The sequence below is a fragment of the Myripristis murdjan genome, chromosome 7, assembly GCF_902150065.1.
Source record: "Myripristis murdjan chromosome 7, fMyrMur1.1, whole genome shotgun sequence".
NCBI lineage: Eukaryota > Metazoa > Chordata > Actinopteri > Holocentriformes > Holocentridae > Myripristis > Myripristis murdjan.
The window spans coordinates 24297804-24312568 of record NC_043986.1 but is presented as its reverse complement, the minus strand read 5'-3'; the positions used below and the strand labels follow the sequence as shown (position 1 = coordinate 24312568).

The window sequence follows — 14765 nt, the reverse complement described above, 5'->3', positions numbered from 1 at the left end:
CTCCAACCTCAAGGTCCTTTTCTCTCAGTGATGGGAAGAGATCTTGATTCAGGACAAAAGCTCTCATTGTGAGGAGGATTTATTATTATTATTATTATTATTATCATTGTTGTTGTTGTTGTTGTTATTAATATATCCGTATCCATGCATTGACAAACGTAGGTGAGATACATGTAATTACATCTTTTGCAGTGGGACTCCCTAAAAACGTTCTTGTCAGCTTGCAATGGATCATTTCAACACTTTTTTGATAAACTAGGAAAACTGCAACATAAAATGTTGTCTATTATCCTTAATATTTGCTTTAACCACAAAATTAAACGGGAGAGGTCAGGCTAAATTTTAACTTCAAACACAGATGATTTTATTTTATTTTATTTTATTTTATTTTATTTTATTTTTTTGTGATCCACCTGCTATGAGTGTTATCTTTGAATGGACGTTACAGTGGGTAACAAGGCCATTATCATACATTCCTATCATCACTCTGTCTAAACCAATCAAATGTTAGCTTCAGCCACTTTTGTTAGCTTTCGTTTGCTTACCCTTCATTAGCTGCTTGGTTAAGGTTAGGAAAGGGTTTTGTTAAGGTTAGGAAAAGGTAATGGCTGAAGTTTGGGAAAGGTAATGGTTAAGATGAGGAAAGGACAGTCACATTGGGTGCGTGATTGTGTTTTTTGACACAAACTGAGATGTTGCTATAATTCTCTACACCGAAGAAAAATTGTTTACATGATGACTCTTCAAAACAGTTTACATTTTTCAGCAAAAACAACATGCTGGATAAGGGCTTCAGGTTTGACACTGCAAACCTGCAAAATATGCTCAATGAAAAAAAAGTGATGCTTAAAGCACTGCATAAAATCAAATTCAACAATAAATAAATGAATTAATAATGCTTTTAAATAATGCCGTTTTGCTTAACATTTAATTTCATTGCAAAAGAACTGTAAATTATTCTTTCACCACTGTTGTGATTGCACTGACAGCTGATCAGTGATACCAGATGATAACAGTGAATGACTTGTCCTGATGGGAGTTGGTTCCCGCTGGTCGGATCCAGATGAGACTGACAGGCTGCTCTCGGAATTCCCATCACAACTGAGAATCAGCACGCAGCTCCATTGTTCTTTATGACATCATCATCATCATCAGGCAGCAGTGAAGGTCCACTGGGCTCTGGGTCACTTTTACAACTGCACCTCAGGAACACTGACAAGCATGTCGCAGGACCAGAAAAACACTCACACGAGGAAGGGGACAGGCTCCTCTTCCTCATCACTTTTTGAACAAGCGCACCAGCAGCAGACCGAGTCTCTGCTGCTGGTTTCTACACGCCTTCCACAAGTGGCAACAGCAACCGTGGATCCCCAGCTCTTCCAGGAGAGACTGAACCGCCAACGGGAGCGGATTAAAGAAGCGCTTAAAAGACGGAGGCTGTGGATGATTGAATGTCCTCCTCACATTCAGAAAGTCCAGGAGATGAAGAGGAAGAAGGAGGAGCGGGAGGAGAAGTTCAGGCTGATGAAAGAAAGGGAGAAAGAGGAGGAGAGAGAGCAAGAGCAGAGGAAGAAAAAAGAGGCCGAAATGAAGGAGATGAAAAGACAGCAGATGGAGAAGGAGGCCAGAGAGGCAGAGCAGAGGTGGAGAGAGGCCAAAGAGAGAGAAAGAGTCGAGAGAGACGCAGAAAAAAAAGCACAACAAGAGAAAGAAAGAGCCGAGAGAGAGGCAGAAAAGAAAGCACAAGAAGAGAAGGAAAGAGCCGAGGGAGAAAAGGAGGCAGCAACCACAGCAGATCACCAGGACCAAGAGCTGGAGGTCAAACTGGGTTTCAGGGCAAAGCTCAAGGCCTGGAACTTCAACAGACAGAAGGAGAACAACCTGAAGAAGATCGCCAGCACCTTTAAGAAAGAGCACAGGATCTGCTGCAGCTGTGAAGGTGAGTCAGTCAGCTTACTCAGCAAAACACCTGAAGGCAGCACAGTGTCAGCACCGTGTGCCTCAGCTCCACTGCAGTTCATTTACAGGCAGACTCCAAACTAACCTGTCCACTTGTTCCCGCAGTGGAAGGCTGCCCAGAAGATGTGGAGCATCAGCACAGAAAGAGGAAGACGCTGCTGCAACAGGAGGAGAAAAGACGGGTGAAGGAGGAGCAGTGGAGAGAAAAACAGAGAGAGAAGGCCCTCAGAAAAGCCGAGAAGAAAATGAAGGAGGAGCAGAGAAAGGGGCTGTCGTTTAACTCCCACTGAGATCTCAGTCTCTCCTCACAGCCTCACCAGTCTGAGCCTACCACAGATTTTACCAGATGACTGACTTGTGGGCTCTGCCAACGCACCTTTAATTTAATTGTTTTGTCTTTGTAATCATCTTAAAAACATAATAATAATAACAATAATAATAATAATAATAATAATAATAAAAATAAAAAAAATCCTCTTCACAATGAGAGCTTTTGTCCTGAATCAAGATGTCTTCCCACACTGAGAGAAAAGGACCTTGAGGTCGGAGATGGTCTCTGTTTTGTGGTTTCTCATTCAGAGTTTAGATTGGAAAACAAAATTTACAAGCAAACTTCACCATCATGATCTTTTTCCAAGGAGAGGAAATGGTCATTTTAACATATAAAGCAACACCACAGCACCACACCATCCTTTTGTTTTCTCACCACACACACACACACACACACACACACACACACACACACACCAGTAAAAATAAAGGTTAATAAAATACCAATAACCAACCAATAAAGGATTAAATATTAAACCTAAACAAGTAAGAAAATAAAAGAATAAACCTTAACCCTAACAGGCTAAAATACATGAATAAATGTATTTGACGTTGCGTGAACATTATGCATTCTGGCATGGATTTGCCCTGAATCCATCCCAGAATCCATCACATGCACTGCAGAACTGCAGTGCAACTCGAGACCTCGAACAGCCCTAATGCCTGTATCCACAGGAATATATGGCCTACTGCAATTACAATAGGTAGTCTAGCGGATTTTGGCAGAGCGGCAAAACAACAGTGGAGGAAAGCATCATTATGGCTGTCTCTCTGTGTGCAGAGCTGTGCGGCACCAGACTACAGTCCTACCATGATCTCATAAAAAAGCCCAATCATGGAGAGAGATAGCCAACAATTTGGGAATACCAGGTGTGTTTAAAAACTGGCAGAGATATATGATGTTTGTGCTTTCCAGTATAGGCGAGATTTTTTTTTCTGCAATTAAATACCAAATACGTGCACGACGCGCGCACATGCTGCTCTGCGCCCGTCTGCGCTGTAACCGCAGAGCGTGGCCGAAACCGCGCGGTATTTGAAAGCCCCTTAAACGAATAATGAATAATTGCAGTGTTACAGTCAGTGCATAATCATATCACTGTCCACATTTTGCGAATGAAGCCTGTTTATTTAATAATGTTCCTAGGGAGTGTGATATGGCCTCATTTCAGTATTAACCTCTGAGCAAGCTGCCCATTCTGTTGACATTTTGGGAATAAAGCCTCATTGTGTGTGCCTCAATCAATAACATTGTGTCCCTTATTTGTCTGCGTGAAAGTTGGCAACCCTAGTGTAGAGTGATGTCACGGACAGTCAAAACCGATCTGAGTGTTTGGAGCTGTTCAGACTCAGACGCATCTGTCCAAATGCGATCTGAAACTACCTCCCGAATGTGGTTTTCATCAGATTTGCAAAAATCGGATTTCATGTGATTTGTGACTGTTCAGACTACAAAAGAGCCATCCAGTTTCAATCTGGATGGGCTAAAAATCAGATTTGGGCTGGCAGTCTGAACGTGGCCTTTATGATCATGACGTTTTGATAAGTTTTCATGCCTATAATTACCACTATAGATTCGGGTTAGCTGTTAACTGTATCCGAACAACGCCTGTAAATGCAAGTTTAGTTAGATGAGTTAGATAGGCATTTTGCATGATGTTTCCATAGCAACCATCAGCGCATCAGATACGTTACAATGTAGCCATGTGTACAATTACTTTAGTTGGGATAGTCTGTTGTAATTGCGGTGAGGTGTAACAATTATCTTAATTTTCTGCATCTTCACGAAGACAAAATAAAATAAAATAGCCTACATAAAACTACAGAATCAATGTTGTCCATCTTGAGAGCGTTGAAGCTGCTTATCGTTTTGTTTCATGCACAGGTGTTCGCTGACACACCTCCGAAACCTACTTCGGCATTTTACGCTGCATCACTCGAATGCGCTTCGGGAAGCCTCGATAATAATGAAGTAGCAATCCTCCGCAGGGTACACCGTCCCAATCCACTAAACTTTTAGTTCCGGAAAACTTGATATCGGCACCTACGTCGGACGCCTCCTGCGTGGGCACCGTAGGCTACGATTGAGACAGACCCTCAGTGTAGTAGATGAGTCCTGCCTGTCCCGTCTACAGGTCGCACAACCCCCGTACGCTCTTCTTAAGCAGAAGCATAATTCAGCCCAGAGATAGAGGGCAGACAGTGGTGGTGAAAGTGGTGTGTTTTCTGTTTTTACTTTTGATATAGCCTGTTTTACTGGACGACTGTATGGTTATTATTGTTGTTGTTAGTCGGAGTAGTCGTCGTAGTAGTTGCCCAAAACAGTAGCCTACTGTTTTACGACCCTAGATTTCGGAATTACGAGCTTACAAGAAGATATTGAAGGCAACATTACTTTTACATTTTGCTCGACCAAGCTATCAGAGGGAGTCCATGTTGGAAACAAGTGTATCAATTCTGTGATAAACTCCTAACAGAAACCACCGACATGCTGTCAGTTTGGAGAAACCTGAAGAACAGCCGCAGAGTTATTTGTGGAGCTGTGCGGCCCGGCTGCAGCAGCCCTGCCGGGGTCTCCGCTCTTTGGTCAAAACAAACTCCGTCTGCAGGGAGCGACTTTGACCTGCGCCGTCCGTGCATAAACCCCAGCAGAAAGTGTTCAGGGAGGCCATACAATGTGCCACCCAGCGCCGAATTTGTGGCAAGGGTGTCAGGAATTCCCACCATGGCTAAACTACCTTACCAAGAGACGGCAGAGGGACTGGATGCTGCGTTTGTCGGAGTCCCAATTGACACTGGAACCTCCAACCGACCAGGAGCAAGGTTTAGTATCTCCACGGACTTTACTGCGGTCTGCTCATTGCTCTCTGTTTTGCAATCACGCCCGTACTGCGATATGTCACGGAGTCATAGGTTATGCATGCAACAACTGTGTCTGTGCTTAATATACAGTGACAATTTGAAATCATTAAGCATCATGGTATTATTTCCATTAGGACTTCTTGGTGCGATATTTATGAGATTGTCTATCCTGGTAGAACTTAAAAACTTATTTTGCCTGGGTGCATACAGACACACACCCACGCACATACGTACAAAACAATTTAGCTTTAACATTTATCTCTCTCATATCTGGGTAGGTCATGATCCTCCTCTTTAAACACTCTTTGTGAACTGGCCATTTGGTGTGCCAACATGTGTTACATTTCTATTATCACTTCTCAGTGGTGTTACAGTCAACAAATTTGCCTCACAAACTGATGCTCAAACAATGGAAAAGCTAAACCAGGATGATATTACCTATATATTACCTTCCTCCACCATAGGTTTGGGCCCCGGCAGATCAGAGTGGAGTCTGCCCTGCTGAGGGCTTACAACAGTGGCACGAGGGCAGCACCTTACGAGTCCCTCATGGTGGCTGATATTGGGGACGTCAACGTTAATGTGTATGACCTGAAGGACACCTGCAAACGGATCAGAGAGGCCTACCGCAAGATCCTGGCCACCGGCTGCATCCCTCTGACCATGGGTGAGAGTGATGACGGAGAACACCTATGGTGGTGATAGACAAGAGAAATCACTCCCAGATATGCTTCAGAGCAGACAGTCTCTGGAACAGCAAATGATTGATTCAGACAACAGATGCTCAACTCTGCTGTCACTTTACATCAGTGTTTGATTTTCTCGACACAGTAAGGATGGCCAGGATGGCTCTGTAGTTTTTTTTTTATAACATTGATAGGTTACTCTTCTATTTGTGTGCAATTATTAGCCATTTGTATAGCTTTATAAAAGACATTGCGCAGTAGATCAAAGGTCAGATGTTCAGCACTGCTTGGTGTCTGCAGGTGGAGATCACACAATTGCATACCCAATCCTTCAAGCTGTTGCTGAGAGGTAAGTATATTTAATTACAAGGGCTGACATATGTATGCATCTTATATTTAATGAGATCCACACTATCAGAAATGAAAACAAAGTGAAATTGAGCTCCCACTGCTTGAATATTCCCTTGTTTCTGGAGGGATTAAAAGTATAAAAATATAGATAGATTGGAATATTTAATATTTAAGATTTTTCTTGACAAAGTATGACCATTACTATTTTTCTGTTCAATAATGCATATTACGATTTTTTTTTTTTTTTGTCACTGCACATTGTGTGCATTGTGTACTGGCTTTCAAACTCAATCTGAATCTGAAATTGGCCACATACTCTTCTTAATCATGCAGTAGCCTTCATTTTAAATTCTCAATTAACTCATTCTGTTCTGCGTTATAAGACATGGCCCAGTGGGTCTGGTTCATGTGGATGCCCATGCTGACACCAGTGATGTGGTCCTGGGGGAGAAGATTGGCCATGGGACCCCTTTCAGACGATGTGTGGAGGAGGGGCTGCTGGACTGTAAGAGAGTTGTCCAGATCGGCCTGCGAGGCACGGGCTACTCTCCAGATGCTTATGAGTGGAGCCGGGCCCAGGTAATGTGCAGCTGCAGAAGTGAAATCTCAGGTGTGGGTGGAGTTTGGGGAAGCCATGGAGAAGGACTTGCAGTTAGGCACAAAGAGGTTCTGGCAAAGTGTCAGACTCCTCTGAAACAAAAATAGCGATTGACTTTGAATAAATGTAGTGAGCACATATTTGAATGTTGTGCAGGGTTTCCGTGTGGTTCAAGCAGAAGAGTGCTGGTTCAAATCCCTCGCACCTCTGATGGCTGAGGTCAGGCACCAGATGGGCAGCGGTCCGGTCTACCTCAGCTTCGACATCGATGCTCTAGACCCAGGCTTTGCCCCCGGGACAGGCACACCAGAGATAGCAGGGCTCACACCCATACAGGTAAGCTTGGTGCACCTGACTTCATTCTTCTACATAATCTTTTAGAATAATGTGTATTATCAATCGACCACACTGCTGTCCTTGTTACATTTTGTGGTTTACAGTTTTCATTCACAAACACTGCTGCATTATTTTGCTGGTATGTAGGGGGTTGAGATCATCCGGGGCTGCCGTGGCCTAAACCTTGTTGGATGCGATTTAGTGGAGGTGTCTCCACCCTACGACACCACAGGTGATTGGCACATTATGTTTCCTGTCAGATAAGATACTTTTTAAATAACCGTTATTTTTAACCATGATTTTTTTCTCAACAGGAAATACAGCGCTGACTGGTGCCAACCTGCTATTTGAAATGATGTGTGTCCTCCCAAAAACCAAATACTACTAATCCATAGAGACCATATATGGACACGTGTTCTTTCTTTCTTTCTTTCTTTCTTTCTTTCTTGATCAGGTGTATGAGTGGACAAATTGTATGCACAAAATTACAGTTCCATATGTTAATTAATAAACATAAAGCATTTTATTACAACCAGCAAGAGGATATGTGAACTCTTTGAAACCCACTAAAACATTTGCCCGTAGCAAACATTTCTTTTACACATGTAAAAGAAATTCTTAATGAAAACCAAAAACCATTACCACAGCATTATGATAAATGCATGTAAAAACATTAACTCATCTTTCACAATCTCTTTAAAATACAGGTCCTATAGATAACATGATTATGTACAATATTTACACTTCACAGTTGTGACAAAGTAATATTAACATAAACAGCTCATGTGGATAAAAACAAACTAATAATTAAATTAACCAAGCACACCAAGTATTATTTGAATCTCATCATTTTGTCCGTGAGATTCAACAAAACCAAAGCATTCTCCATATCAGTCAATTGTAGCCATTTGGGAAACATTCGTAACTTGAAATGGACAGCCTGTTCCATAGAAATGGACTCCATCACTGCTTGTTTGCTACATAAAGCTACTGGCTAAGTGAGGCTGTTTAGTAGACCAAGGTCGCTATTGAGTAGTTGTTTGTAGGGAAGTATATTTTAAACCACAGCCGCCACAGGTCCCATGTAACAAAACAAAACATGTATTTTCTATAGGCTATACCGTCTTTTTTGCCATCACACATGAGCAAGGAAGGATATGAATCCCTTGAGGACAAGGGCAGAAGGCATTGTCATTACAGCAGTAGGCTATATTGCACAAGCATTTAAAGTCAATTCAGGAAATGATGTTATCAGTGAAAGAAAAATGGGTTTAGAGTTATAAAAAAAAAGGCAAAAAAGCTAGTGTTAGAGACATGCATCTCTATTCACAGTAGTCATCAATCAAGACTAAGGTAGTTACACAATCCTGCCAACATCAGTGTGTATGAATATGACTGATGGTCATGACGGCAGGAGAATACAGGTAGCCACAGTGATATTGTTTTCTGTTCTAAAGGCTGTAGCAGCAGAATTTGCGAGGATAAAATATGACGAACGGTTGTAAATGAATAGCATGCAGTGAGTGTAATCAAGCGTATGTTAATGGAATCGTCCCACAGTAGTTGCACTGAGGCCCACCATGTAATATTGACCCATCTTCAAAACACATCGTTAACTAACAAGTGCAAAAAAGGCTGCTCCAGAGGCGAATCATTTCAGTGTGATAGTGGATGACCAGTAAAGTCTTTCTTAATTTGACTCGTCCTATTTATTGGGTGTGATCTTGTCCAGTCCTGGCCAGGCTGGGATGTAGTAACGAGGCAGAGTGCCTTCCATCAGCCTTTCCATCCACAGCCCCAGTCGGTCCAGTTTGTGGTGGATCTGCAGGGTGGATATGGAGCGGGATCGGTTGGATTTGCGTGTAGGGTGGTCGTCACGGGAACTTGACCTCGATCTCCCCCCTGAGGTGCCCCCTTCGTCCTCAGAGGACTTACTGTCCAGATCCTCGCCGGTATAGACAGGCTTAAAGAGGCAAAGGTACTTTTTGTGTCCATTGAGTGCTAGCACATAGCCGGTGTAGTCCACCTTATGGTTGCCTCCATCGTCCTCATCTGTGTCGATTTGCATGGCATCCTGAGCGTATTCCAGCAGCGTGGTCATCCACTCGCTGTGCTTGTCAATGTTCAGGAAGGAGAAGTGCAGCGTCAGGCTCCTGTGAGAAAGAGAGCCAAAAGAAAGAATGTGACCCAGTATCCACGAACAATGATAGTTTGGTACACTCAAAAAAGCCCTTTTAAGTGTGTCACTCATTTCCAGAGCTACCGAGGTACAGTGAATGCTGAGCTCACCCTGTGAAGGAGTAGACCTCTTTGGCAAACTTGCTTAGGAGGATGTTCTTGGAGGCGTCAGTGAGGACCAGCACTACGTTCATGTGTCCAGGCCTCAGTTTCACCAAGTTGCTCGTGTAGGTGATATCTGTCAGCTCCGTCACCTCCACAAAGTTCTTCTTAGGAGGCCGACTAAGATCCACACACCAAGAATAAACAACCAAAAAGTGTTCCCTATTACATGGTTTTACTTTAAATCCTAAAATGAATGCTTTCATGCCTGATACATAAATCCACACTTGCCTTGAAGTGCTACTGGTCCCTGGTGACCCATTTTCTGCTTTCGTTCCATCTTTTGCCTTCGGTTTTGTCTGCTTATCTTCACTTGAGTCACTGAAAGCACAAAAGAGCAAAGCTGTTTCTGCTGGGTTGAAGGTTTTTTCCTCAGGCCGTGCACTGGAGCAGAAAAGTGAAATTAATACCACTTCTTGTTTTCTTTGGCATGTCTGTAGCTTTCATCCTACTTTATGTCCTATACTGGCTGCAAAGAAAATGAGCGGTTGCTATGGTTACAGCCTTCAGTGATCTAACGAGACATGTGAAACACAACAAACATGTGTTGTTCCCCCCGGGTAAATGAGCCCACCTGAAGGCCTGGATGACCACGGTTCCAAACAAGATGAACAAGGCAGAGAAGATGAGAGACAGAAGGGGCATCATTTCACGCCTGCAAAAATCATTACAAATGTCTTTATGCAACACGGCTCACAATATTCACATCTCAGAGTATGTTCCTCCATGACCCCTACAAGATTGAGTGAAAACTTCTTGGACTATGGCTTTTATAACTTTTTCAACATCATGGTGCCAAAAAAAAAAACATCTGAAAAACTACAACGGGGCATTTTTATCTCAGTGTTCGACATTTTAGGTGCTAAAACGAAACTTTATTTTGCTGTTTCATGCTACAAATATAATGATGCCAGAAGTTACAATAAATCAATACAAGCTTATACCTACCAGTTATTGTGCAGGATATCATCAATGACTTCAGAGAGGTAGTCATAAGATGCATAGATCCATCGAATTACAAACATCTGTAACGGAAGATTATTATATTTAATAACTTGCCAAATCAGGACTGGTGCTTGATAGTCATCAGAAAGAATAGTCTGTGGTTATCTTCATTAAATTCAGTCTGACATTGTCAAAAGTGCATTAAGTGAAGTGCTTGCTTGTTCCATAAAATGACAGTAAGATATCTATGAGCATTTGATGATGTTAAACAATAAAGATAAAAAGCCTTGTGCTCCTCGGTGCAAAGATTTCTGACTTTCAGATATCACATTCTGGCCCTTTGTCTTTGTCATGAGCCACCACCCCGTCTGAGTCTGCCTGACAACAAGAACGTACAGAGGCAAACTCATTGTTGAGCTCAGGCAGCATGGCATCATGGTTGAGGATGGACGGGTCCTTCTGAAGACGCTCCAGCTCGTCCAGAAGACACTGCTTGTCTTCCTCACTGCCATTCCATGCGGTCACTGGCTTGAACAGGACCTTCCCTGCAGCGTTACGCCTCTCCAGGATCACAACCTGCACACACACACATTCATTACCCCTAACACACAGCTCTACTGTAATTTAATCCTGTAGTGGTAAAAAAATATCAAGTCAAAACAGTAATTACGTGCAAAACAAGGTAAAAAGGGCAAGAAGAGCAAATTTTTTTTGGTACTTGCACCTTTAGGTTTGCTGCTGACTTTTTGTATGTAAATGTACTTATTTTGGTTCGATTTTTTTCCCCAGTTATTTGCTGGCAGTGTGGATTATCTATCCCTTGGACACTTAATCTGACAGTTTAAATTTACATTATAATTTACATATTTTATGCATTTAGCTTTAACCCAGAAGCAGCAAACATGGTAGCTAAATGCACTCAGTGGCCACTTTATCAGGTCCACCTGTACAATCTGATGCAGCTTAATGCAACAGCTCTGCCATTAATTCTACATTTTAAGAAAGTTTATAATGTTTTTACACTTTATGGCACAAGAGTTGCATTGGACTGATTTAAATTGCACTGGTGTACCTAATAAAGTAGCCGCTGAGTGTGTATATATGTGTGTACCTGTGGTGGTGATGGTGCACTGTCCTTGTTCTGCATGAGGATATCACAGAGTGGTTGCTGTAGTCTTTGGTAGACATAAGCAAATCGGACCACTTCCTTGGTGTTGGTAGAAGCAAATGAAAGAAATGCCTGGTTCCCAAAAGAAAAGGTCTCTTCATCACCTGTGATCAGCAGGACACAGTATCTGAAAGGAAGATACGCATTACAGCGAGTCAGTAAACACTCATTACAGAACTGGTAGACCTAAATTGGAAAACAAATTATCCAAAATGGAATGTGATGAATGTACATAAGTAGAAGAAAAATGGCATTAACTCGGTTATTTTACTATCCCCTGAGGAATTGTGTTCAGACACTCACTTCCTGCGTCGATGGAACTGTTTGACGGGACAGAGCTCATCGAAGAGCTTCTGATTGACAAGTCGTGGCACAAGGAGAAATTTATTGTTTGACATGAACTCGTCGATGATCTGCTTTTTCATTCCTTTGGCCTGCAGAGAAAAGTAGAACAACTCACTTGAGACAAAAGCACCCCTGCTGCTGAGGGTGAGGTAACTGTTACACACCCCTAACTACACTGAGCAGCGAGTGAGGTGAGCTTTAAGGAAACACACAAACAAATGTAATCAATCCAATGTTCGGGTACCACTGAATAATTAACCCAAACCAGCAGAAAGGCAAGAGGATCGCCTTTCTTTCTTAGAATTCCCTCATGGCAGGAATTACCTGTATAATGTCGGCTGGCTTGTCTATGTTCTCTTTGAAGACCAGCATGGTGGGAGCGTATGTGTTAATGTTGAACTGTTTCAGCAGATTGGCGGTCTCTGAAAGGCCCTGGTCCACGTAGCCAAACTGCAAGTAGTCCTTATACGCAAAAGCTGTGAGCTGTGCAGGGATGCAGGATCAACAACAAATGCAAGGGTGTTAGCAATGCAATGCCGAGTCTCTCTGCGGAAACTGAAACGCGTTCCCAAAAAATCTTACAGAGCAAAGGCCTACCTTGTACAGTAAAGGAACGGCAGGCACTTGGTCGAACAGGAGCACATGCGGCTTGTTGAGCTCGTGCCAGCTGTTCAAAAACTGCAGGTCATTTCTGTCTGTCACCTGAAATATGCACAACATATTACCAGCTATATTACCAGTCACCATCATTAATATATGATGCTGACACATCCATTTGTAAATGCATTAGAAACACATTAACCTACATTACTTTTCACAAAGCATGGCTCGGTTTTGTTCAGTGCTCTATCGTTCTTGTCTTCCTCTCTGTAAAGTGCTTCATTTTTTTTTTTTTTCAAAGCAATCCTGATAGTGTTAGAACAAGATGTTTACCCTCTCCACCAGTCTTTGGGGAAGAAGGTCCTCCACAAACTGCCTCAGGTGCTCCTTTGCCACGGCGTAATGGAAAAATGTCACTTTGCCATTGATGACCCCAAGTATTGACGGGGTGCGATGAGCGCCCAGGTGATTGGCTAGCCGTCTCTCATAGCCAACATCCACCACACCGATCCCCACACCTGCAACATGTATAAATCCACCTTTAATCACATCCCCTGTGAAATTTCGTAAAGAGCATTTCAGGATAGTTCAGAATAATTTGAAGTTGATAGTTTGATTCCAAACCTAGCGTCTCCATCTCCTGCACCACCTCTTTCCAGACAGGCTCGATGTGGATGCAGCTGAAGCACCAGTCAGAGGTGATCTTGATCAGGTACGGCCTCTTGTAGCTGTCCGGCACCACGTCATTGACATACTGGTTAAAGTGCAGCGTGTACTTGCTGTCAGCAAAGTCCCGGTTATTCTTACTATTGAAGGGAAAATTGAAGAAAGACTCGTCAAAGTAAAAGTTGTCGTGGCGATAGTGGCCGCCGCCGTACGGCTGGGTGTCATCAGTCTGTCCATATCGGTCATAGTTGGCACGTTTTTCTTCATTGGATAAGATCTAGAGGTAGGGCGGAAGATACATTTGCATGAATACACACTTTTCTTTCATGCATACACTACAGGCCTACAGTCTGGCAAATACAAATGGACCAAAACACTGCACATTAGTAGCATGTGCTGCTCTAATGTAATATTTGAAGACTTGCTCAAAGGAAACATCTCACCTCATAGGATTTGGTGATCTTGATGAACATGTCTTCAGCGTCTGGGTTTTTGTTTTTGTCGGGATGCCTTGAGAAGATGAAGGCCATTAGTTGAAATGACTTCCATTAACCAAAAGCCATCAGGTTATTGGGTTAAAACAGGAATGTGGTTTGTAAATAGCAGGGCAATTTCACATGAAAACACTCACCATTCTTTTGCAAGGCGCTTGTAGACCTTCTTGATCTCAGCTTGGCTTGCGCTCCTGGTTACTCCTAGGATTTTGTAAGGGTCCGCCTCAGGCCCAGCGTGGCTTGATCCTGCCAGCAGCACTGAGAGGACCACCACTGCAGCCCATGGCAGAAACATGCTTGATCCTGCCATAATGCCTACCTTAGGGAAATCATCAGAGTAAAAAGTCAGTGTCAAGCTACTGACAACAATAATTACAGAACTTTTACCTGAGAAGTTTGCAACTCTAAAACTAATCTGTCAAACAGAGCATAGGTGTGTGCATAGATTTGGTTATTTTTGATGATGATGATGATGATGCCTTCAAGAAAAATGGAGCCAACAGTGTAAATAGGGTGAAAACTCGCCAGCTGGTTGCTACTGGTACGTACTGTTAGCTAATGCAGCAACAGAGACACAGCATCATCATCTTGCTAATATGTCACGACTACTCCAGAGGGGGTTTAAGATTATTCCTCAGCAGCCTCAAAAATGTCCACACATTTCTGTCTTTCATTTTTTTCCTGAGTTCCCCAGCTACCTAGCTAGCTAACTGAAGGCCACGGCTCTGAATTTACAATCGCTTACCTGAAGCAGATGAGCTCAGCCCGTCCTACGCCACATATTTGACTACGTGTTTCCACAGTTTGTTGTCTGTCAGCGTTGATGTGAAGCGGATTGAACAGGGTGTGTTAAGCAGCATCTTCCAGCTCCTCCAGGGTAAGCTGACAACCTGCTGCGAAGCAGGAGTAGGAGGAGAGGGGGAGGCGACCCGGACTCGAAAGGAACGCTGGGAGTTTGAGTACTTTCAGTTTTCTGGGTGTGCTGAGTTTAGTTTTCATTGCGCCGCCGTTTCAACGTGAGCACGATGTTCGCGTGTGTCCGCGTGCAAGCGGTGCGCCCTAACAGAAATATCAAACACACCCCGGGT

General features: G+C 43.0%; 2 protein-coding genes across 3 annotated transcripts; one reads left to right on the top strand and one right to left on the bottom strand.

The window, feature by feature from the left end:
- Positions 1-4707: 4707 nt before the first annotated feature.
- Positions 4708-7634, top strand: agmat (agmatinase (putative)). The gene is made up of 7 exons (XM_030056235.1): positions 4708-5109; positions 5613-5815; positions 6135-6183; positions 6569-6764; positions 6940-7119; positions 7267-7351; positions 7434-7634. The coding sequence occupies exons 1-7, from the start codon at positions 4775-4777 to the stop codon at positions 7505-7507; spliced, it is 1122 nt and encodes a 373-aa protein (XP_029912095.1). The 5' UTR covers positions 4708-4774; the 3' UTR covers positions 7508-7634.
- Positions 7620-14566, bottom strand: dnajc16 (DnaJ (Hsp40) homolog, subfamily C, member 16). 2 transcript variants are annotated; one of them, XM_030056233.1, is made up of 15 exons: positions 14423-14566; positions 13815-13996; positions 13627-13693; positions 13142-13460; positions 12851-13035; positions 12515-12619; positions 12242-12400; positions 11876-12006; positions 11516-11699; positions 10801-10980; positions 10408-10484; positions 10034-10114; positions 9691-9780; positions 9409-9579; positions 7620-9272 (listed from the first exon to the last, which is right to left on the bottom strand). In XM_030056233.1, exons 2-15 carry the CDS (start codon positions 13985-13987, stop codon positions 8825-8827), a joined length of 2370 nt encoding a protein of 789 aa, XP_029912093.1. In that variant the 5' UTR covers positions 13988-13996; positions 14423-14566; the 3' UTR covers positions 7620-8824. The 2 variants fall into 2 exon arrangements, with proteins under 2 accessions (XP_029912093.1, XP_029912094.1); XM_030056234.1 differs by having other exon boundaries at positions 13815-13992.
- Between the last annotated feature and the right edge of the window lie 199 nt (positions 14567-14765).

Excerpts from the sequence above, each read along its gene's own strand:
- agmat (XM_030056235.1), top strand. The coding sequence starts at position 4,775 with ATGCTGTCAGTTTGGAGAAACCTGAAGAACAGCCGCAGAGTTATTTGT. Across the intron at positions 6,765-6,939 it reads ATGAGTGGAGCCGGGCCCAG|GGTTTCCGTGTGGTTCAAGC; the intron begins GTAATGTGCAGC and ends AATGTTGTGCAG. Across the intron at positions 7,352-7,433 it reads TCCACCCTACGACACCACAG|GAAATACAGCGCTGACTGGT; the intron begins GTGATTGGCACA and ends TTTTCTCAACAG.
- dnajc16 (XM_030056233.1), bottom strand. The coding sequence starts at position 13,987 with ATGGCAGGATCAAGCATGTTTCTGCCATGGGCTGCAGTGGTGGTCCTC. Across the intron at positions 13,694-13,814 it reads AAGCGCCTTGCAAAAGAATG|GCATCCCGACAAAAACAAAA; the intron begins GTGAGTGTTTTC and ends CATCTTCTCAAG. Across the intron at positions 12,401-12,514 it reads CCGTTCCTTTACTGTACAAG|CTCACAGCTTTTGCGTATAA; the intron begins GTAGGCCTTTGC and ends ATCCCTGCACAG.